This window comes from Mobula hypostoma, chromosome 2, assembly GCF_963921235.1.
Source record: "Mobula hypostoma chromosome 2, sMobHyp1.1, whole genome shotgun sequence".
Taxonomy (NCBI): Eukaryota; Metazoa; Chordata; class Chondrichthyes; order Myliobatiformes; family Myliobatidae; genus Mobula; species Mobula hypostoma.
In genome coordinates, this window is record NC_086098.1 from 225,784,127 (window position 1) to 225,808,384 (window position 24,258).

Below are 24,258 nucleotides of genomic sequence, written 5' to 3' on the forward strand. Positions count from 1 at the left end.
GTAATTGTCCCCTCACCATTCCCAATTGCTGCTTCCCTCTCTCACCTCATCTCCTTACCTGCCCATCACCACCCTCTGGTGCTCCTCCCACTTCCCCTTCTTCCAAGATCTTCTGCCCTCTCCTATCAGATTTCCCCTTCTCCACTCCTATATCTTTTTCACCTATCAGCTTTCCAGCTCTTTACTTCACCTCTCCCCCTCTCCTGGATTCACCTATCACCTACCATCTTGTATCTCTTCCTCCCATCCCCCCACCTTCTTGCTCTAACTTCTCATCTTTTTTTTCCGGTCATGATGAAGGTCTCAGTCCGAAATGTTGACTCTTTTCCATAGATGCTGCCTGGCCTGCTGAGTTCCTCCAGCATTTTGTGTGTGTTGCTTGGAAAGAGCTTGTTTGGTATCATCAGATGTCTTGGTTATGTCCACTGACCAGTCAAGCATGTGATTAGGGGCATTGCCTTTAAGTGCACTATACAGGGGGAGCTTAAGATCAGCAGCTCACAGAATGAACCGGTGGCAGAAATTCACCATGCCTAAAAACTCTTGTAGTTTTTGGTAGCGTCGGGCAGTGGGAAATCCATAATAGCGACTACTTTTGAGGTGGAGATGCGATGGCCAAGAAAGTCAATGGCTGACAACCCAAACTGGTACTTAGCAGAGTTAATAATCAACCCGTTTTGGCTTAAGCACTCAAAAAGTGTGCAGAGATGAGAAATGTGTTCAGATTTGGATGCACTAGTGGCAAGTATGTCAACCAGGTAAATAAAAAGAAAATCTAAGTGTTGTAATACAGAGTCCATCAGGCATTGAAAAGACTGTGCTGCATTTTTCAGCCCAAACAGCATGCACAGAAACTTAGAAGCCAAATGAGGTTATCACAGCTGTTTTGGGAATGTTCTTTGAGCATACAGGCACTTGATGGTAGCCCCTGACTAGATCAACTTTGGAAAAAATCAACTCTCTGGCTAAACATACCGAAAAGTGTGGGGCTGGATAATGATTGGGGGTGGTGGCCGTGTTAAGGCATCGATAATCACCACATGGTCGGCAACCACCATCAGGATTAGGGACCATATGCAGGGGTAAAGACCAGGGACTATTCGACCAGCATACAATGCCAAGTCTTTCTATGTTGGCCAACTCAGCATACACAATTGCCAGCCTTTTTGGTCCAGTCTACGTGTGCGGGCATGGACTGGTGGGCCAGGTGTGGGAATGTGGTGCTTGCCCCCATGTTTTGTGACTGTTGTGGAGAATGTTGGCTTGGTGATGTTTGGGAAATCACCCAGCAATCGAATGAACTCACATGTGGTGGTGCATGCGCTTGGCAGGGTCATTGTGGGGAACTTACTGGGGGAGCAGATTAACGACCCAAAGTCATTGACATCCACAAGTTGGCGGTTCATAAGATTGATTGATAGTCCTTGGGCACACAGGAAATCTGCAGCGAGCAAGGGTTTAGCCACTCCTGCCAGGGCGAAGTCCCATGTGTAATGTTGCCCACTGATGCAGAGCATCACCCGTCGTGTCCTGTTAGTCTGGATCCTGCTGTCGTGGGTGACCCCCAGCGAGGTTTCGTAACTCTTTGCCTTGCTGGCCGAACACTCACTTGAGCACCCATGTCACACAGGAAATGTCGCCTTGAATGGGTGTCTGTAATGAACAGTGGATGACCCTGGCAGCTGGAACCCAGTGTTCACAGACCTCTGATGTTCTGATGCGCTGGCACTGTCGAAGCTGTAAGGTGGTCAGTACTTCCTCACGTTTGCACCAAAGCGAGTGTGGTAAAAGCACAGGCCCGGGCTCATCAGTTCTGCAGTTGCAGGCATCCTTATGTTGAGGGATTTGCTGACTGGGCTTATTGAGGTAGAGAAAGGGTGAGGAATGATGCATCGCTACCCAGCTGAGTATAGACTATCAGACATTTTAGCAAACTCCCTATAGTTCTTCACGTTTGCATTAGTGAGGGCTATGTGAACTTGATCAGACATTTGCTGAATGAAGCATTCTTTAAAAATAAAACAAGGATGATGATTTTCCAGGAGAGACAGCAGGTGGTCCGTCAGTTTTGATGGCTTAGCATCACCATGGCCAGGCAAGGATAGCAACTGCTTGGCATGGTCAGACTCCGATAGTCCAAAAATCTGTAAAGGTGAGTTTTCAGCGATCGGTATTTATTGTGTTCAGGTGAGTGTTCAAGCAGACTCACCACTCACACAACCATGAAATTGCTGAGTGACGATACCATATAGAAATATTTGGTGTTGTTGGTGGAGGTTTCTCACAGCATGAACTCGGCTTGTACAAACCGAGCAATGCATTTTGCTCCCAAAATTCCAGCAGTTTTAAGCAACTGCGTTGGCTGACATGTTCAATAACTCTGGAATAATCCTCGGCTGTAAGGGTCACCAACATAGGTTTTCGCAAATAAAAATGGCAGAGGCATTTTATGTTTAAGAAAAGCCATAGCAACTTACTTGTTGTATGCCAAACACTGAACACAAAGCACAGTACTGTGAATTATATACGCTTCCACAAATTACACAAATTACGGAAGGAGCAGTTCTCTCTGGCAGTTGGTTGCCACAATGACTCAGAGCTGGTGAAAGCACAAGGTCTGACTGCAGAAGCCCGTCTGTGGAATGAGGGAGCATGGCTGTTGGTCATGGTGGTTTGGGTCAGGATGAGGGTGACAGCGTTTGGAGGCTGGGACTGCAACAGCAGCACCACTGTCCTCCCCAGCAGGACCTGGGACTGGATTTATAAGGGTCTCCAAGAACAACAGACCTACCACATCAGAAGTTGGCTGGGGCATCAAAGGAGCAGATGGACAAGTCAGAGAAGGAGAAGCTGGCACTCAACCAGGAGAAGATGAAACCGGTGCTCAGCCAGGAGAAAGAGAAGTCAGCGGACATGCCAGAGAAGGAAAAGCCAGCTCTCGGCGGCCAGAAGTAGAAGTTGGAGGGTGGCCGGGAGAGGGAGAAGCTGGCACTCGGTTGGGAGGAGGAGAAGGCGATGGTTGGCCAGGAGAGAGAGAAGCTGGCCGACGGGTCAGAGAAGGTTCTGGGGTGCTGACCTGGGTGCAGACCGTGCTGCTGCCAGCTACTCGAAAATAAATGGGAATAACAGAGACATGGCTTCAAATGGACAGGGCCTGGGAAATGAATCTTCAGGGATATACGTCCTTTCGAAAGGACAAACTGATGGGCAGAGGGAGTGGGGTGGCCCTGTTGGTGAGGAATGATATTCAGTCCCTTGCGAGGGGGGACATAGAATCAGGAGACGTAGAGTCAGTATGGAGAGAACTGAGAAATTCTAAGGGTAGAAAGATCCTAATGGGAGTTATCTATAGGCTCCCAAACAGTAGTCTGGATATAGGGTGTAAGTTGAATCAAGAGTTAAAATTGGCATGTCGCAAAGGTAATGCTACAGTTGTTATGGGGGACTTCAACATGCAGGTAGACTGGAGGAATCAGGTTGGTACTGGACCCCAAGAAATGGAGTTTGTGGAGTCCCTCCGAGATGGATTCTTAGAACAGCTTGTACTGGAGCCTACCAGAGAGAAGGCAATTCTAGATTTAGTGTTGTGCAATGAACCGGATTTGATCAGGGACCTTGAGGTAAAGGAGCCATTAGGAGGTAGTGACCATATTATGATAAGTTTTAATCTACAATTTGAGAGGGAGAAGGGAAACTCGGAAGTGTCAGTATTACAGTTGAACAAAGGGAACTATGGTGCTATGAGGGAGGAGCTGGCCAAAGTTCAATGGAACAGTACCCTAGCAGGGATGACAGTGGAACAGCAATGGCAAGTGTTTCTGGGAATAATGCGGAAGGTGCAGTTCGTTCCAAAGAGGAAGAAAGATCCTAGGGGGAGTAAGGGGAGGTCGTGGCTGACAAGGGAAGTAATGGACAATATAAAAATAAAAGAGAAGAAGTATAACATAGCAAAGACGAGTGGGAAGCCGGAGGATTGGGAAACTTTTGAAGAGCAACAGGAGGTGACTAACAAGGCAATATACGGAGAAAAGATGAGGTATGAAAATAAACTAGCCAAGAAAACAAAGGAGGATGGTAAAAGCTTCTTTAGGTATGTGAAAAAGGAAAAAATAGTTAAGACCAAAATTTGGGCCTTGAAGACAGAAGCGGGTGAATTTATTATGGGGAACAAGGAAACGGCAGACGAGTTGAACAGGTACTTTGGATCTGTCTTCACTAGGGAAGACACAAACAATCTCCCAGATGTAATAGTGGCCAAAGGACCTCGAGTAATGGATGAATTGAAGGAAATATATATTAGGCAGGAAATGGTGTTGGACAGGCTGTTGGGTCTGAAGGCTGATAAGTCCCCGGGACCCGATGGTCTGCATCCCAGGGTACTTAAAGAGGTGGCTTTAGAAATCATGGACGCATTGGTAATCATTTTCCAATGTTCTATAGATTCAGGATCAGTTCCTGTGGATTGGAGGGTGGCTAATGTTATCCCTCTCTTCAAGAAGGGAGGAAGAGAGAAAACAGGGATTATAGACTGGTTAGCCTGACGTCGGTGGTGGGAAAGATGCTGGAGTCAATGATAAAAGATGAAATTATGACACATCAGGGTAGTAGTAACAGGATTGGTCCGAGTCAGCATGGATTTACGAAGGGAAAATCGTGCTTGACTAATCTGGAATTTTTTGAGGATGTAACTATGAAAATGGACAAGGGAGAGCCAGTGGATGTAGTGTACCTGGACTTTCAGAAAGCCTTTGATAAAGTCCCACATAGGAGATTAGTGGGCAAAATTAGGGCACATGGTATTGGGGGCAGAGTACAGACATGGATTGAAAATTGGCTGGCGGACAGAAAACAAAGAGTAGCGATTAACAGGTCCCTTTCAGAATGGCAGGCGGTGACCAGTGGGGTACCACAAGGTTCAGTGCTGGGACCGCAGCAGTTTACAATATATATTAATGATTTAGATGAGGGAATTAAAAGTAACATTAGCAAATCTGCCGATGACACAAAGCTGGGTGGCAGTGTGAAATGTGAGGAGGATGTTATGAGAATGCAGGGTGACTTGGACAGGCTGGGTGAGTGGGCAGATGCATGGCAGATGCAGTTTAATGTGGATGAATGTGAGGTTATCCACTTTGGTGGTAAGAACGGGAAGGCAGATTATTATCTAAATGGAGTCAAGTTAGGAAAAGGGGAAGTACAATGAGATCTATGTGTTCTTGCGCATCAGTCACTGAAAGCAAGCATGCAAGTACAGCAGGCAGTGAAGAAAGCTAATGGCATGCTGGCTTTCATAACAAGGGGAATTGAGTATAAGAGCAAAGAGGTCCTTCTGCAGCTGTATAGGGCCCTGGTGAGATCACACCTGGAGTACTGTGTGCAGTTTTGGTCTCCAAATTTGAGGAAGGACATTCTTGCTATTGAAGGAGTGAAGCGTAGGTTCACAAGGCTAATTCCCGGGATGGCGGGACTGTCATATGTCGAAAGATTGGAGTGACTGGGCTTGTATACTCTGGAATTTAGAAGGCTGAGAGGGGATCTTATTGAAACATATAAGATTATTAAGGGATTGGTCACGCTGCAGGCAGGAAGCATGTTCCCACTGATGGGTGAGTCCAGAACCAGAGGCCACAGTTTTAGAATAAGGGGTAGGCCATTTAGAACGGAGTTGAGGAAAAATTTTTTTCACCCAGAGAGTGGTGGATATATGGAATGCTCTGCCCCAGAAGGCTGTGGAGGCCAAGTCTCTGGATGCTTTCAAAAAAGAGATGGATAGAGCTCTTAAAGATAGCAGAATCAAAGGTTTTGGGGATAAGGCAGGAACTGGATACTGATTGTGGATGATCAGCCATGATCACAGTAAATGGCAGTGCTGGCTCGAGGGGCCAAATGGCCTACTCCTGCATCTATTGTCTATTGTCTAATAATGGAGCTGTTGCGCGACAGCAGTGTGCAGAGTAACCATTTGCGACTGTCTTGGACATTTCTCTTGCAATCACAAGCCCCTATTGGGCATTGATCATGCAATATGCTGCAATCCTGTTTGCCTAGTTTGGTGGCAAGACAGGTGATGAGGCAGCAGCGTGGCCTCAGTTGTAGCGAGGACTAGGCCTCAAGCCTCAGGCTTGCCTGCTACTGCAGCCCAGGCAAGAAGATGCGTTGTGTCCATGCCTGGTTGGGACCTGGCCTCTTCTATTAGTATTGCCCTCTGGTGCTCGTCTGATGGAAGGACAGGCTGGTTTGCTGGGAGCTGTATCATCAATTTGCATGTTGCTTGGGGAGTTGGACTACAATACATGTGTTTTCTTGTCTAATGATGTATGCTTTCTCTCCCTCTCGCTATTTTGAATGTATGCACCTCGGCCCCAGAGGAATGCTGGTGCCTGTTACAGTGGTGTTTGGGTTTAGGGCGTATGCATTTAGCAATTGACTTTGGCCACCAGGCTTCACAGCTGAAAATGTATTGCGCATTTAATTTGGAGTGCAGATATGAACAATCTAATCCTAAAAGCCGTGAATCCCAGCCCAGACAATACTGATTAAAATTCATTTGGACGTCTGCGGTGTGGATGTGAATCAGGAGGTGTGAAGGTTGTATGTAGTTTCAAAGAAAGCATTGTCGGTACATTGTAAATATAGTGTTGTCCTTTAATGATTGGCACATAAAATATTGAGCCCCATGTTGGGTCAGTGAGACCTTTCCACCGAAAGCGTCTCCAAATGATGCCTGCTGTACCTTGTTTTGTCGAATACAGAAAAGCTGCTTTGTATCTACCAGTACTTTTCTCTGATGACTTATTCACGCAACATTTGGTGACAGTAGTGGGATACCTCTGTGACCCATCGTGTGGCCAGCGATCTTAGCAGTCTAAGTGGGTGAGTATTTTTTAAAATTAGCACGCCCACTTGGGTCTGTTTGGGTCGGTGGTACATAGGAACATGAGGTATCACGAACGCGGAGAACTGAATGTGTGTTTATGTAAGAGATGAAACTGTGCGTGTTATTTTGGTGAGACGGAGCCGCCAGTTTTGAAGGATGGTTACCGAAGGTTCGGGACACCAGAGTGGGGACATTTATACTCGCTCAGAGAGCTGCATGTTTATGCAGGCATCATGAGATTAGGTGGTCAAAAGTGGCAGATCACAGAGAACATACTGCGGAGCGAAGTTAAGATGGTGCTAAACGGCAACTCCTTTGTTTGCATCTTCGGAAATAGCTCTATTTCCATCTTTAATGTCTTTATTTTTCCCTTTCAGGGATTTTTTTTTTTGGAAGACCCTGACCTGGAGTTACACGCTGACTTTGGTTCTTCGCGGGAATGGGACCCGTTCTCGGGGTTTCAGGACCTGCCGTTGTTGCTCGGCACGCCAAGGGGTCGGCCTGAGAGTCCGGCTCGGATTTGGAAGCCCATGATCTCAGGGCTTTGGAGACAGGTGGATCGAGGGTCGGTGTCATGGCAGGAGACCCGCGTGTGGTCGGGGGAGTCGGGAAATCTACTACCGTGGGCCCGAAGACCCGGGATCTTTGCGATCTTCAGGCACAGAGCTCGAAAAAAGCGACGTGACGGACTGTATCAACATCGTAAACCAGAGACTTGTTTGTTATGTCTCCCCACTCGCTGGGAAAATGGAGACACCTCCTTGGAGGGAGAAGGGAGGAGGGAGAGAGAGAGAGGTGAAATACCAGGTGAAACGCGAAATCTTTGGGGTAACTGCAAGTCTGTGTCTTTGCTATTGCTTTGCTCATGCGCTCGTTTGCGGTGCTGATGCTTTTTTTGCCGGGGGGTGGAAATTGTTTCTCGCTGCCGCTTACACGCCGGAGGGGGGGGACTTTGGGGTTCTTACGTTTAACTGTCGTTCAATCTTTGGGGCACTTCTCTGGTTTCGTGGATGTCACTGACAGCAGGAGGGCAGGTATTGAGCACGGACCCCTAATACAACAACTGCTGGAAGCACTGAGTCTGCCAGCAGGGGCGGCAGCAATTAAAGTAAAAACTCACCAGCAAGGGGAGAGTAGGGAGCAGAAAGGAAATGAGCAGGGGCAGACATCACTGCAAAAAGGCAGGAGAGGAACAAGAGGCAATTGAAATTGCAAGTGTGCAGGAAGAGATGATGGAAGCCAGTTTAGGAAAATTATGCGAAGAGTTGGAGGCAGAAGAGACGAAGAAATGGAGGAGAAATGGGGCAAAGAAGGGGGCCAGATGGGAGCTGGACACACGGGGAAGGAGGAATCCTGGCACCACCATGTATTAGGCAGATACTACTGAAGACATATCATGGGGTAATACATCAGGGAAGGCAGAGCATGATCACGACCCTCCAGTAGGACTGGTGGTGGCCAGGGGTGGGCGGAGATAGACCCCCTCTATTTGCTGCACTCTCTTAAAACTTGATGTGTTCGCTGGAAATGTAAACACGAGGAATTCTGCAGATGCTGGAAATTCAAGCAACACACATCAAAGTTTCTGGTGAACGCAGCAGGCCAGGCAGCATCTCTAGGAAGAGTACAGTCGACGTTTCGGACCAAGACCCTTCGACAGGACTAACTGAAGAAAGGATAGTCTTCAGAAGTCTTCCTTTATTCAGTTAGTCCTGACGAAGGGTCTCGGCCTGAAAGGTCGACTGTACCTCTTCCTAGAGATGCTGCCTGGCCTGCTGCGTTCACCAGCAACTTTGATGTGCGTCGCTGGAAATGTAATTACATTACTGTGTGACATTTTTAAAAAGTGAAAAGAGAGGGAAGGGGGAGAGAAGCGAAGGGGAAATGAAGGAGGTGAAAGTCAAGAGAGGGGGCAGGTAGCGGGGAAGAGGCGGGGAGGAACAGAGTGGAGACCGAGGGAGGAGACTGAGAGATGGAAACGGAAGGGGGCATCAGGGGTGAGGAAGCGGGATACGCTTCCACCGCGATCGGGGCTGGGGAACAGTTCCGCCCCGCCCGCCGCCCTCCAATCAGGGACCGGGAAAGACCTCACATGACCTGCAGGAGTTCTGACGGCGGGGAAGAGGCAAGCGGCACGCGTCAGCCGAGGTGAGTCGGGGACGAGGGAGGATAATACGGAGAGGGAAGAGAGCCGGGAAAGCGGGATATGCCTGCCATCCTGTTCGGGACTGAGGGACAGCTCCACCCCCTCCGCCCGCCTCCCTCCAATCACAGACCGGGAAACGCGCTCACGTAATCCACGGGAGGTTTCCGGAGCACGTGACGGCGGGGAAAGGGGGAAAGGGGGAAGCGGGACTGTTGGGTCCATCGTCGGGCGAGGTGAGTTTGGGTTCTGTGCTGCGGCTTGGGACGGTGCCCTTTCCCCGTGGGCGACTACCTGGACGGAGGTGGGATGAGCAGAGGTTGTTGCATCCCCGGGGCGGTTGAGGGAGTGGGAAGGTGGTGCAAGTGAAGGGGGATACGGATACTCGCGATTTTGCAAACGCTGGAAATCTTGAGCAGCAAACACAAAATGCTGGAGGACCTCGGCAAGCTGGGCAGTATTTTACAAATGGAAGGGGAAGTAGTGTTTTCCCAGTGACTGGGTGCTGGTTTGCGGGTGTGAGGGTGAGCACGACGTTTCTCACTCTGGGAAAGGTTGGGGGTGGGGGGAGAGGTGCCCTGTCGCTGTGGGAGCTGCAGCTCATCTCCAGCCCCTGGACCAACTTTCTGTATTGTTTCTTGGAGTAATTTCCCTAACGTAGTGAATGTTCTGATCTGATCCGAGTGATCTGACTCTCACCGCAAAGATCAGTGCGAAGGGATGACTGAATAAAGGATCAGGTGAACGCAGCAGGCCAGGAAGGGTCTCAGCCCGAAACGTCGACACTACCTCTTCCTAGAGATGCTGCCTGGCCTGCTGCGTTCACCTGATCCTTTATTCAGTCATCCCTTCGCACTGATCTCCCTCCTGGCGCTTATCCTTACAAGCGGAACAAGTGCCACACCTTCTCTCTCACTACCATTCAGGGCCCCAAACAGTCCTTCCTTCACCCGTGAGTCTGTTGGGGTCATCTGTTGTAACCGATGCTCCCGCTGTGGCCTCTTGTATATTGTTGAGACCCGACGTAGATTGGGAGACCGCTTCGCCGAGTACCTACGCTCCGTCCTCCAGAAGAAGCGCGATCTCCCCGTGGCCACCCATTTTAATTCCACTTCCCGTTCCCACTCCGACATGGCAGTCCATGACCTCTAATGCCGCGATGGGGCCACGCTCAGGTTGGAGGAGCAACACCTTGCGTTCTGCCTGGGTAGCCTCCAACATGATGGCATGAACATCGCTTTCTCAAACTTACGGTAAAGCACCCCCCCCCCCTTCACCATTCCCATTCCCATTCCCATTCCCCTCTCTCACCTTATCTCCTTACCTGCCCATCATCTCCCTCTGGTGCTCCTCCCCTTCCATTTCTTCCAGGGTCTTCTATTCTCTGCTAACTGATTCCCTGCTCGCCTGCTCTTTTATCTCTTTCACCCATCAGCTTCCCAGCTCTTTACCTCCCCCTTCCCTTTTTTCCATGGCCTCGTGTCCTCTCCTATCAGTTTCCCCCTTCTCCAGCCCTGTATCTCTTTCACCAACTTCCCAGACCTTTACTTCACCCCTCACCCCCGCCCCCGTTTCACCCATCATCTTGTTTCTTCCTCCCCTCTCTTGCCCCTGCCCCCTTTGACTCCTCTTGTTTTTCTCCAGTCTCCATGAAGGGTCTTGGCTGGAAACGTCGAATGTACCCTTTTCCATAGATGCTGCCTGGCCTGCTGAGTTCCTCCAGCATTTTGAGTGTGCTGCTTGGATTTCCAGTTTCTGGAGATTTTCCTCCTGTTTGTGATTGAATTATTTCCCTAGCCCCCAAGAATGATCTGACTCAACAGCATTCTTTTCCAGCATTAAACTTTATCACTGATGTCAGCTCTTTTTTTGCCCTGGTCAGATGGTTCCTCTTCTGGTTTTGATTCTGGTAGTTCAAGTTTTTGTTGCTGACTCTGCTCCGGCCGAGGATGAGATTACTCACCTCCCAGGTCTTGCCAAGCAATCCAGCTTCAGGCAATACTCGGGGTACCTCAATACATCTGAGAATAAACACCTCCACTACTGGTGAGTGACTCATGTTTTTGCATTGTTCTTGTTGTCACTCTGAGTTTTGGTTTACTTGTGACAGATCAAATATAATGTGGAAAATGCAAGGTGGGGGAAGTAAGGCAGAATTTTTATTCTAGATGGTGTGAGAATGAGGCATGGTGTCATGGTATTCTGGGGTCTTGCATAAAATCACTAAGTCACTTAGCATGTAATTAGGAAGGCAAATGATTTAATTCAAGAGTATTTAAATATAAGAGGTTGGGCACCCTCTTCCATTTCCATGAAACTCTGGATTTCCTGCATCTGAAATTTTTGTGTACAGGTTCACTTGGCTCCAGATGTCATTACAGCCTTGCTGTAAAATTGGAGCTAAGTTCCAGAGGTGAGGTGAGCATGAGTGCCCATGGCATTAATGTGGCATTTGATTGAGGGTTGCATGAAGATAATACATGCCAATGGTGGAATCATTGCTCCCCTCAAGGAGGGTGTGGCTGGTGGTCAATTATCCCATCTGAGGGCATCACAGCAGGAGTCCCTCAAGACAGTCTCTTTAGCCCGGCCATCTTTAACGCTCCTTCAATGATTGTCCTTCCATTGGAAGGTCATTAGTAGGGTTGTTGGCTGCTAGTTGCACAGTTTCACTCTAAAACAAAGCCATGTACCTTTGCCCAATGTGGGTGACATTTGGACACAGACAAATAACATCTGTGGTATGATAGTGCAAGGCAATGGCCATCTCTGACAAGGGAGATGGTAATATCATTGAGTACCAAGTCCCCCATTGTAAAAGTCTTGGGATTGGCATTAACATGAAACCTACTGCCACACATGCACAGCTACCTCCCTTCCTCAGCAGATCAGGCAGCATCTATGGAAGGAAATAAACTACTTGCGTTTTGGGTCAAGACCCTTCACTGGGACTGGAGAGGATGGGTAATGGGGTGAAAGGTTAACCAGAGTGGAGAATGGAAAGAGAGAAGAAAGTGGAGGGTGCTTAGTGTTACACCGTGATTCCTGCCGCGGTGCGCCGTGATTGCAGAATTTGCCATCCGCAGTCCTTGACAGTGACACAAGTGGAGAAAGTGTGAAAAGGTGGAGTTCGGCTAACTTGCCTTTTTTTGGTTAGGATACTGAGCACAGTCGTTGGGAAGTATTTGTGAAAGTCTTTGGTGAGCCTATGTTTCGAGCCTGTGGGTAGTTCTGGTTGCCCTAATGCAGAAATGATGTCATTAAACCGGTAAGGTTGCAAAAAAGACTTGAGAGAATGTTACTGGGCTTAGACGGTTTGAGCTATAAGGAGAGACTGATTAGATTGGGACTTTTTCCCTTGGAGCCTGGGGAGCTAAAAGGGTAATCATATAGTGGCTTATAAATTCACAAGGGGAATAGGTAGGGTGAATAGCCACAGAGTTTTCCCTGGGGAGTAGGAAAGTTTAAAACTGGAGGACACAGGTTTAAAGTGATCCCCTTCTGCACCCTCTCCAAAGCCTCAAAATCCTTCCTGTGCTGGGGTGACCAGAACTGTATGCAATACCCCAGATGTAGCTTAACCAGATTATAAAGTTGCAACATAACCCCTTGACTTTTGAACTCAATGCCTCCACTAATAAAAGCAAGCATTCTATAAGCCGCCTTAACTACCTTATTGACCTGTGTAGCCACTTTCAGCATGCTATGAACTTAGATCCCATGATCTCTGTGCTCAGCAACACTGTTAAGGATCTTGACCTCAGCAGCATATTGTCTCCTTGCATTTGTCCTTCCGAGGTGCAACACCTCACATTTATCTGGGTTAAACTCCATCTGCCATATCTGCAACTTATCCACATTGTGCGGTATTCTTTGTCAGTCATCTACACTATCCACAACTATCTTCTGCAAACGTGCTAACCCACCCATCCACCCAGTCCCTCAGTGGTGGGCAGAGTTGTACCCATGAGGAGACTGGCTAAATCCACCACTCCTTTCTGCTCAGAATCCCCTTCTACAAGCCGACAAATTGAAGCAGGCATTGGCAGTTCGCCCAATTGAACCCACTCAGTTGTTTAATAAGTTCATGAGTGTCACTTTTCTTCCTTTGGAAGAAAAAGTTTCACTTTGCCAGCTTTAAATGACTGAGGCTCTAACTTTGTGAAAGCACATCTGGCATAAAACATAGTGTTTATCTTAAACTAATCCAACGTTAGTTCATTGAAACAGTTCAGAGGAGGTTCACTGGACTTGTACTTGGAATGGGGGGGTTGTATTAGGAGGAAGAATTAGAGGAATTTGATTAGAAGAATTAAAGGGAATTGACTAATGCATTCAGGACCCTGGGGGTGTTTTAAGACATGCAACAAAATACTTTCTCCATGAGTAGAAAGTCTTTGGAACTCTCTTCCTCAAAGCTGAGTCTTTGAATATTTTTAAGGCAGAGGTAGATAAATACTTGGTAAGCAGGAGTAAACGATAATGTGGAATTCAGATCTGCCATGAACTCATTAAATGTTAAAATAGTCTTGGGCAGAATAGCCTGCTCCTAATTCATGTGATTGTTTTCCCATGAGGAACTATCCAGTCAGCATCCAGCCTATCAAGGCCCACATGATTTCAAGTGTTTCTTTTATACTAAATTAAACATTGCTTAATGTTTCCTCCGAGGACAACTGACTGTTGTAGTTATTGGACTTGTAGCCTTCTCTAAACTGATTCCAATGCAGTTAAATGCTTAAATAAGGGGTATGCAAGTATCCTTAAGAGTTTCTCACAGTTGTGGTCTTTTAAAGAGTGATAAAGCTACGTTGGAAGCAGTTTTGAGAATGTTCACTTTGTCTGTTGCTAGGGAAGAAGCTGTTATGGGAGGTATATTGGGCCTGTACTCGCTCTCGTTTAGAAGAATGGGGTGATCTTTTTGAAGCAAAAGATTTTGACACGTAACACGGAAGATGCTGAGTGGATGTCTCCCTCAGGTGGTAATCCAAAACTCATGAGCTTAGTTTTCAAATAAAGTTGGTTGCTCAGTTTATGACAGATGGGGGAATTGTTTTTAGCCCATAAGACATAGGAGCAAAAATTAGGCTATTTGGCCTATTGAGTCTGCTCTATTCTATCATGCTGATTTATTATCCTTCTCTACCCTGTAACCTTTGACACCCTTAGTAATCAAGAACCTATCAACCTTCACTTTAAATATACCCTAAGACTTGGTCTCCACAGCCAGCTGTGGCAAAGAATTCCTCTGGCTAAAGAAATACCTCTGATCTTTGTTCCAGGGGATGTCCCTCTTTTCTGAGGCTGAGCCCTCTGGTCCTAGACTTCCCCCACTATAGGAAGCATCCACTCTACATTCGTTCTATCTAGAATGTTTATATAGACTTCACTAATATATTTGATAAGATTCCACATGATAGGCTGCTCTGAAAGTTTAGATCTCCTGGAATCCAGGGAGAACTGGCTAATTGGATACACAATTGGCTTGATGATGAAAGTAGATGATAGTATTCAGGATGAGGTAGTAAATTGGATTTGATCGCAAACTTTGGCCCGGAACATCGACTGTACTTTTTTTCCATAGATGCTGCCTGGCCTGCTGAGTTCCTCCAGCATTTTGTGTGTGTTGCTAGATTCCAGCATCTGCAGATTTTCTGTTTTTTAGCGATTTGATTACTACTCTGGAAGTCTCATCCAGGGATGAAGTTTAACTCTTCTGTCCTGCCGAGGGGCTTCGGCCCGAAACATCAATTGTCCTTTTTTTCTATAGATGCTGCTAGCCTGCTGTGCCTCCCTGACTCGAGGCCTGTGATTAGTGTTGTGCCACAGGGACTGGTGCTGGCTCCATTGTCATTTGTCATCTATATCAATGAACTGGACGATAACGTGGTAAACTGGATCAACAAATTTGTGATGACACCAAGATTGGGGGTATAGTGGGCAGCGGGGAAGGCTGTCGTAGCTTGCAGTGGGATTTGAACCAGCTGGAAAAATGGACAAAAAAATAACGTGGAATTTAATGTAGACAAGTATGAGGTGTTGCACAGGACAAACCAGGGTAGAATTTGCACTGTGAAAGGTAGGGCACTGAAGAGCGAGTTAGAATAGAGGGATCTAGGAATACAAATCCATAGTACCTTGTAAGTGGCTTCAGAAGTAGAGAGAGTAAAGAGAACTTTTGGCACATTGACTTTCATAAATCAAGGTATTGAGTATGGGGGTTGGGATGTTATATTGAAGTTGTATAACATATTTGGTGCCTAAACTCCTAATTTGTGTGCCATTCTGGTCACCTACCTACAGGAAAGACACCAAGATTGAAAAGGGTGCATATAAAATTTACAAGGATGTTGCCAGGACTTGAGAATCTGAGTTACAGGAAAAAGTTGAATAAGTCAGTCCCTATATACTTCCATCCCCCATCAGGAAGGTCTCAAAGCTCTACGCTTCTTTTTGGATTCCAGACCTAATCAGTTCCCCTCTACCACCACTCTGCTCCGTCTAGCAGAATTAGTCCTTACTCTTAATAATTTCTCCTTTTGCTCCTCCCATTTCCTCCAAACTAAAGGTGTAGCTATGGGCACCCGTATGGGTCCTAGCTATGCCTGCCTTTTTGTTGGGTTTGTGGAACAATCTATGTTCCGTGCCTATTCTGGTATCTGTCCCCCACTTTTCCTTCGCTACATCGACGACTGCATTGGCGCTGCTTCCTGCACGCATGCAGAACTCGTTAACTTTATTAACTTTGCCTCCAACTTTCACCCTGCCCTCAAGTTTACCTGGTCCATTTCTGACACCTCCCTCCCCTTTCAAGATCTTTCTGTCTCTGTCTCTGGAGACAGCTTATCCACTGATGTCTACTATAAGCCTACTGACTCTCACAACTATCTGGACTATTCCTCTTCTCACCCTGTCTCTTGCAAAAACGCCATCCCCTTCTCGCAATTCCTCCGTCTCCGCCGCATCTGCTCTCAGGATGAGGCTTTTCATTCTAGGACGAGGGAGATGTCTTCATTTTTTAAAGAAAGGGGCTTCCCTTCCTCCACTATCAACTCTGCTCTTAAACGCATCTCCCCCATTTCACGTACATCTGCTCTCACTCCATCCTCCCACCACCCCACTAGGAATAGGGTTCCCCTGGTCCTCACCTACCACCCCACCAGCCTCCGGGTCCAACATATTATTCTCCGTAACTTTCCTCTGGGTCACCCCCCCCCCCCCGTCTTTCTTCCCGGACCTCCTGTCCCATGATCCTCTCGTATCCCCTTCTGCCTATCACCTGTCTAGCTCTCGGCTCCATCCCTCCCCCTCCTGTCTTCTCCTATCATTTTGCATCTCCCCCTCCCCCTCCAGCTTTCAAATCCCTTACTCACTCTTCCTTCAGTTAGTCCTGACGAAGGGTCTCGGCCTGAAACGTCGACTGCGCCTCTTCCTATAGATGCTGCCTGGCCTGCTGCGTTCACCAGCAACTTTGATGTATGTTGCTTGAATTTCCAGCATCTGCAGAATTCCTGTTGTTTGTGAATAAGTCAGGGCTTTTTTTGCTGGAGCATTGGAGAATGAGGGGAGATTTGATAGAAGTATACAAAATCATGTGAGGTATAGATAGGGTAAATGTAAGCAGGCTTTTTCCACTGAGGTTGGGTGGGACTAGAACTAGAGGTCATAGGTTAAGGGTGAAAGGTGACATATTTGAGAGGAACCAGAGGGGGGGCTTTTCCACTCAGGGTGGTTAGTGTGGAATGAACTACCAGTGGAAGTGGTAGATGCAGGTTTGATTGCAACATTTAAGAGAAATTTAGTAAGTACATAGATGGGACAGGCTTTGGTCCAAGTGCAAGTTGATAAAATTAGAATAACAGTTCAGTATAGACTATTCTAACCAAAGGGCCTGTTTTCATTCTACATGGTAGAAAGTCATTTTTCTAACTGGCGGGCCAAATGTAGACAAATGGGGTTAACTTGGATCTGGCATTAACCAGTTGAGACAAAGGGCCTGTTTTGTACCATATACAGTGCTTATAAAAAGTATTCGCCCCCCTCCACTCCCTTCAAAAAAGCCAAATTAAACCCAATGTGGTTGAATGTTGTAAAACATTGAAACACATTGGATTTAATTTGGCTTTTTTTGACACTGATTAACAGAGAAAGACTCTTTTGTGTCAAAGTAAAAACAGATCTTTGCAAAGTAATCTGAATTAATTACAAATATAAAACACAAAATAATTGACCCCCTTCAAGTCAGTGTTTAGTAGATGCACCTTGGCAACAATTAGTCTAAAATCTATGTGGATAGGTCTGTACCAGCTTTGCACATCTGGACACTGCAATTTTCCGCCATTCTTTTTTTACAAAACTGCTCAAGCTCTGTCAGATTGCATGGGGATCGTGAGTGAACAGCCCTTTTCATGTCCTGCCACAAATTCTCAATTAGATTGAGTTCTGGTCTCTGACTTGGTCACTCCAGGACATGAACTTCGTTTTTAAGACATTCCTGTGTAGCTTTGGCTTTATGGTTGGGGTCATTGTCTTGCTGGAAAACAAATCTCCCAAGTTGCCATTCCTTTGCAGACTGCATCAGGTTTTCCTCCAGGATTTCTCTGTATTTTGCTACATTCACTTTACCCTCTACCTTCACAAGCCTTCCAGGGCCTGCTGCAGTGAAGCATCCCCACAGCATGATGTAGCCACCACCATGCTCCATGGTAGAGATGGTGTGTTATTGATGATGTGTGGTGTTTGGCTTACACCAAACATAGCCTTTAGTCTGATGGTCAAAAAGCTCAATTTTGGTTTTGTTAGACCATAGAACCTTAGTCCATCTGACTTCGGAGTCTGCCACATGCCTTCTGGCAGCCTCTAGCCCAGATTTCATGCGAGGTTTTCTCTTTGCCTGGTGAAGCGCCTGGGCAACAGTTGCATGTGCAATCTCTCCCATCTCAGCCACTGAAGTTTGTAACTCATCCAGAGTCATCACAGGTCTCTTGGTGGCCTCCCTCACTAGTTCTCTCCTTGCACGGTCACCCAGTTTTTGAGGATGGCCTGCTCTAGGCAGATTTACAGCTGTGCCACATTTTTTCCATTTCTTGATGATTAAATTAACTGTAATCAAAGGGATATTCAGTGACTTGGAAATTTACTTGTATCCATCTCCTGACTTGTGCTTTAAAATAACCTTTTTGCGGAGTCGTTTGGAGTGTCCTTTTCTCTTCATGGTGTAGTTTTTGCCAGGATACTGACTCACCAGCAATTGGACCTTCTAGATACAGGTGTATTTTTGCTACAATCAACTGAAACACCTTGACTGCACACAGTGATCTCCATTTAACTAATTATGTGACTGCATCAGTGATGATCTGGTGTGTCATATTAAAGGGGGAGGGGGTGAATAATTATGCAATCAATTATTTTGTTTTATATTTGTAATTAATTTAGATCACTTTGTAAAGATTTGTTTTCACTGTGACGTGAAAGAGACTTTTTCATTTGATCAGTGTCAAAAAGGCCAGATTAAATCCACTGTGATTCAGTGTTGTAAAACACAACATGAAAATTTCCAAGGGGATGAAAACTTTTTACAGGCACAGTAACTGTAATTTATGATCTTGGCAAGAGTCAGGAATTTAGAAATGGGCATTGTTTGTTTTCCCATCCTTGTTGTGGCCGGTTTCTCGTCCGGTGTTCAAAAGATATGAAAGCTTGAGAATGCTTCCCACCAAACTCAAGGACGACTTCTATTCTGCTGTTCGTAAGATGCTTGAATCAACCTCGTCTAGGTAGTCACTTGATCTACCTTATTGTAGCCCTTGCACTTAGTCTACCTGCACTGTACACTTCCTGTAACACTGTATGCTGCATTCTGTTTTTATCCTCTCGTGCTGCCTCGATGTAGTTCTATCTGGATGGCATGCAAACAATAGTTTTTCACTGTATCATTGTCCACATGACAGTAATAACCTACATACCCATTACTGTTGTATGTTGATTCATCACTAATGGTTGTTGATTTTGCCCTGCAGGTTTGTGGAATCTCAAGGGTATCCTGAACGTGATCCTGTGGTGCTCTGGCTGAACGGAGGCCCTGGCTGTAGCTCTTTAGATGGACTTCTAAATGAAAATGGCCCCTTCTTGGTAAAGAGAATTTGGCGACTACTGTTCGATCTGATTTTTTTTTTCTGTAGTAATTTGGCTTGCTGCTAAGGACTTTAAGGCATGAACATCGACTTCTCTAACTTCTGCTAAGGCCCCCCTCCCCCTCGTACCCCATCTGTTACTTATTTTTATACACACATTCTTTCTCTCACTCTCCTTTTTCTCCCTCTGTCCCTCTGAATATACCCCTTGCCCATCCTCTGGGTCTCTTCCCCCCCCGCCTTGTCTTTCTTCCCGAACCTCCTGTCCCATGATCCTCTCGTATCCCTTTTGCCTATCACCTGTCCAGCTCTTGACTCCATCCCTCCCCCTCCTGTCTTCTCCTATCATTTTGGATTTCCCCCTCCCCCTCCAACTTTCAAATCTCTTACTATCTCTTGCTTCAGTTAGTCCTGACGAAGGGTCTCTGCCTGAAACGTCGACTGTACCTCTTCCTAGAGATGCTGCCTGGCCTGCTGCGTTCACCAGCAACTTTGATGTGTGTTGCTTGAATTTCCAGCATCTGCAGAATTCCTGTTGTTTGCGACTTTAAGACATGGCCTGTTTCAATAAATGCTTCTGTGTTATAAGTCTGGAGGGATGCTATAATTAGACTTGATACCCTTGAAGTAATTGGCCAGAGTGAGTAACCATGTTGAAACAGAAGTTAGCAAATGGAAGTACTGCCTCCTCCAAGGCATGATAGAACTTGGGTGTGAGGTGCACTTGATATTACTCTACATGGCATGGGTAAGGTACCCTGCACCTGTGTACTGAGGGAATCACGCAAGTTCTCTTCTGCTTCATCCAAAATGGGTTCTGTACATTGGAATGTGTTCATAAAGCGAGGAAGCAGCCCTTGCTCACTGAGTCAGAAGTATTTTTTTCAGTCATTGTTCACAATGTGCAGATGTAGCAGCTGATTTATTTAAAGGCCTCTGGAGAACAAGAAAATAAATAGCTAGATAACTATGCAGACACAGTTTAAGGATAAATGTTAGCCGGGACACCAAGGATTCCTCTACAGATCCTTTACAGTATGTGGGCCAAATAGAGCCACAGTTCAAGGAACAGCACTTCATCTAGTATTAAATTCCTTTAATAAGGTGGTGGTGCACAAATCTAAATTTTGCCATTGGGAATTTCAACCCACAGCCTATTAAGTGAAAGTGCTAAATAGTCGTGTTCACTTTGCAGATCCAACCTGATGGGAAGACGCTCTTATACAATCCTTACGCCTGGAACAAGGTATGCAACCTTTTTTTGTGACATCTGACCAGTTCTCAGGAGCAAATTCCTTAATAAATAACTATACATAATAACTTTTCTTTAGCACTTTAATGACTCAAAGCATCCCAGGAGGATTGTCAAACAAAGATCAGCAACTAGACGTGTAAGGTGATACTGGAGTTGAACATAGAAAATAGTCGGCATATCAAGGAGCATTTATGGAAAGGAGCAGTCAATGTTTCAGGCAGGTAATCTTCCATTAGGTGGGCAAGTTGAAGTTTTAAGATCCAGGAGAAAGCTGAAACACTGGTAGGGGATAGTTCAGGACAAGAGGGAAGGCATACAACAGGATGGAGGACTGATTTAAATAACAGAAGGATGGTGCGAGGCAACCGGGGATAATGTAATACGTAAAGACACATCATATGCTCAGCAATACAGCGTGGATATAAGCCCTTCAGCCCAATGAGACCAAGGCGTCTGTCCAGTTGGTCCCAATGTCCTGCATTCAGCTCTCCTCCCTCTAGGCCCCACCCTTCCATGCACTTACCCTAATGCTGCTTGGATGATACTATTGTACCTGTCTCAATCAGTTCTTCTGGCAACTTGTTCCATATAGTCACCACCCTGTGTATAGTAAAAGATGCCCCTCAGGCCCTTTTCCCCTCTCACACTAAACGTGCCCCAAGTTTTGGACTCCCAGCGCTGGGGACAAACTTGTTTACCTTATTTATGCCTCTCATAATTTTAAGCATTGCTGTAAAGTCACCCCTCGTTCTGCTAAGATCCAAAGAATAAAAACCTAGCCTGGTCAACCTCCCTCGACAGCTGAGGCCCTTTAGTCCTGGCAATGTACCCATAGTTTTTCTTCACCATTTTAACCACGTCTTTCCCGTCTCAGGCTGACTGAAACTGCATGCAGTACTCCCAAATCAACCTTGCCAGCGACTTGTACAACTGCAGCAAAATGTTCCAACCCTATACTAGGTGCCCTGAATGATGAAGGCCAGTGTGCTAAATATTTTTAACCACCCTCTCCACCTGTGACACTTGTTTTTAACTGTGCACTTGTATTCCCAAGTCCCTCAGTTCCATTGTACTCGATAGAGCCTTGCCATTCAAAGTCTTTGGTTGGACTTCCAAAAATGCGTCACTTTACACTTGTCTTTACACCTCATTCCACATCTCTAACTGATCAAGGTGTAATCTACAATAACCTTGCTCACTATCAGCAACAGCTTCTAATTTTGTGCGATTGGCAAACTTACTGATCAATGGTGTGCATCCGCATACAAATTATTTGTATAAATAACAAGGACCCTAGTGGCACACCACTAGCCCCTGACCTCTTCAGAGAAACAACCTTCATCCAGCATCCTATGCTCTTTGCCTCTGAACCAATCTAACTAGCTCTCCCTGGACTCCACGATACCTACCCTTCTGGACCAGCCTACCTTACAGGACCTCAACAAAGTTTTTGCTAACATCCAAACAGAGCATCCACTCCCCTACCCTCATCTACTTTTTTGGTATGGTAGATGATTTACTCTCATTTATAAGACCATAAGGTATGAGTAGTTAAGCCATTTGGCCCATCGATTCTGCTCCACTGTTTGATCATGGCTGATTTATTTTTCCTCTCAACCCCAGTCTTCTGCCTTCTCGTAACCTTTTTTTTAAAAAAAACTATCAATCTCTGCTTTAAATAAACTTAGTGAACTGTCCTTCACAGTTGTCTGTGGTAATGAATTCTACAGATGCAACATCCTCTGGCTAAAGAAATTCTGAGACTTCCGGTAGCGCTCATGGAGTGAAGTCGCGTTCTTGACTCGCTCCATTACCTCTGAGTTTTTTCTCTCTATGGTCAGCTATACTTTAATTAACTATTAAGGCATCAATTTTTACAATACTTTGAATTAAACTGAATTCTCTGACAATTGGATGGAACTTAGATCTGCTATGTCTAAGAACGGGAAAGACGGCAAGGATGGTAAACCTCCGGTTAAACCGAAAGCTACGGATCTCCCTCCGACTGAATCACCGGTGACTTTGGAAGCTATATCGGAGTTAATTCAGAGGGAAATTTCAACCTCTGTTAGGGAGATGATTCGTACAGAAATTATGGGCTTTGTTAAAGACCTGATTCATATGGAAATCTCAACTAAGTTCCAGAAAATTGCCGATTTAATTGATAAGATGCAAACATGTATTGCGGAACATCAGTCGGCTATATCTGGTCTTCAAAAATCCGCGCAACAAAGTGAGCTTAAGATGGGGAAAGTCGAAGAAACAATTAATGTAATGAAGAAGAAACTTGACTTTTTGACTTTTAAAAACTCTGACTTGGAATCTAGAATGCGACGGCAGAATTTACGAATGATTGGCGTCAGGGAAGCCGTGGAAGCTAACAACCCTATGAAATATTTCTCCCAACTTTTAAAAGATGCATTCCCTACTGTATTTCCTGACCAACCACCGCTACTGGATCGTGTTCACAGAATCCCATCATACTCGTCTAGGTCAGATAGACCTAGGCATGTTATCTTACGTTTTCATTACTTTCAAGATAAGGAGAGACTGTTTCGATTCGCTCGATCTAAAGGTTTCATTGATTTTTCGGATCTTAAGTTCCGATTCGTGGAAGATTTCAGTAAACCAATCTGGGACCAACGGGTCCGTTACAGATCCGTGATGTCGGAATTCTATAAGATGGATTTAAGACCAGCGCTGCTGTACCCTGCACGTCTAAGGATTCGCATGTTAGATGGAGCTCTTCGTTTTTTTGATTCTCCATCGGATGCCCAGAGTTATCTGGATCAACTTTCATCTTCAACATCTTAATTGCCTTTTTTTAATTTTCTCCGTTGATCGGAGGCTGTGAATTGGTTGGTTTTAACTTTTCTGTGCCCTATTTGGGCAGAAAAGTTTACTTTCGATTTCTTAATATGGCTGCTAAACTTTCTTTTTAACTGCGTCATTTCTTTCTTTTCCCAGGGGATTCTGGGTGGTTACTTCCCTTTTGTCATCTTACGTATTTCCTGTGCGGCCTTAAATTTTGTAGTTTTTTTTAAATTTTATTCTGTTTTGCTTTTTATAATCATTTTATGTTAATAATCCTATTTTTTTTGTTGCTGTGTCTATTCATGAGTTTGAGGTTTATTGTGGTTTTTTTTAATATATACTTTCCGGCTTTTGTTCTGTTCTGTGTGTATTTTAATTGAGCTAACTTTTTTTTACTTATTTTTTACTGTTTTACAATTAGCTGATCCTTTTCATATTTATACCTTTTTTTTAGGGAGCGTATACCGGAAGTCATGGGGGTAGTTTTAGCGCTTGCTTCTTTCTGGCGGGTCTGCTTTAGATTTCGCCTTGGGGTCCTGGGGTGGGGGGCGGTGGGAGGGGCTTCACGTTTTAGTTTGTTTCTCTTTGGGCTATATACATTATTGAAGTATTGGTTACGTCCTTTTCCCCGGTATCTTTTGTATGTTCTGTTTCCTCTCCGGGTCTGTGGGTCGCGCCTATTGTCAATCCTCCTTGTTATGGGTTGACTTCAGGATTTATGGAGTCTATTATTAATTTTGTCTCCTGGAATACTAATGGTCTTAATCATCCTATTAAAAGGAAAAAAGTTTTTAAAGTGTTCCGGAGACTTAAAGCACAAATTTTATTTTTACAAGAGACCCATGTACGGAGGGGGGACAGACTACGTTTTTTCAAATTTTGGAAGGGACAACAATTTCATTCGAACTCCAATGCTAAGATTCGAGGCGTCTCTATCTTTATAGACTCCTCAGTTACTTTTATACAACAGGATATTATCTCTGATCCGAATGGTAGATTTTTATTGGTTAGTGGTTTATTATTTAATAAAAAAGTA

At 45.5% G+C, this 24,258-nt stretch overlaps 2 protein-coding genes across 3 annotated transcripts in view; one reads left to right on the forward strand and one right to left on the reverse strand.

Annotated features, from left to right (window-relative positions):
* Positions 1–1,829, reverse strand: part of LOC134357906 (phosphoenolpyruvate carboxykinase, cytosolic [GTP]-like) — a 54,354-nt gene extending 52,525 nt beyond the window's left edge. Inside the window, exon 1 of the mRNA XM_063069673.1 lies at positions 1,764–1,829. Within this exon, the coding sequence (XP_062925743.1) occupies positions 1,764–1,829 (66 nt within the window). The remainder of the gene's footprint in view (positions 1–1,763) is intronic.
* Positions 1,830–8,891: 7,062 nt separating this feature from the next.
* ctsa (cathepsin A) overlaps positions 8,892–24,258 on the forward strand; it is a 59,565-nt gene continuing 44,198 nt past the window's right edge. Inside the window, exons 1-4 of one of the 2 annotated variants that reach the window (XM_063041564.1) lie at positions 8,892–9,025; positions 10,903–11,066; positions 19,040–19,151; positions 20,349–20,399. In XM_063041564.1, the coding sequence (XP_062897634.1) occupies positions 10,903–11,066; positions 19,040–19,151; positions 20,349–20,399 (327 nt within the window). In that variant the 5' untranslated portion in view covers positions 8,892–9,025. Of the gene's footprint in view, positions 9,026–9,099; positions 9,257–10,902; positions 11,067–19,039; positions 19,152–20,348; positions 20,400–24,258 lie in introns of those variants that run through there. The other variant, XM_063041563.1, reaches the window with a different exon arrangement.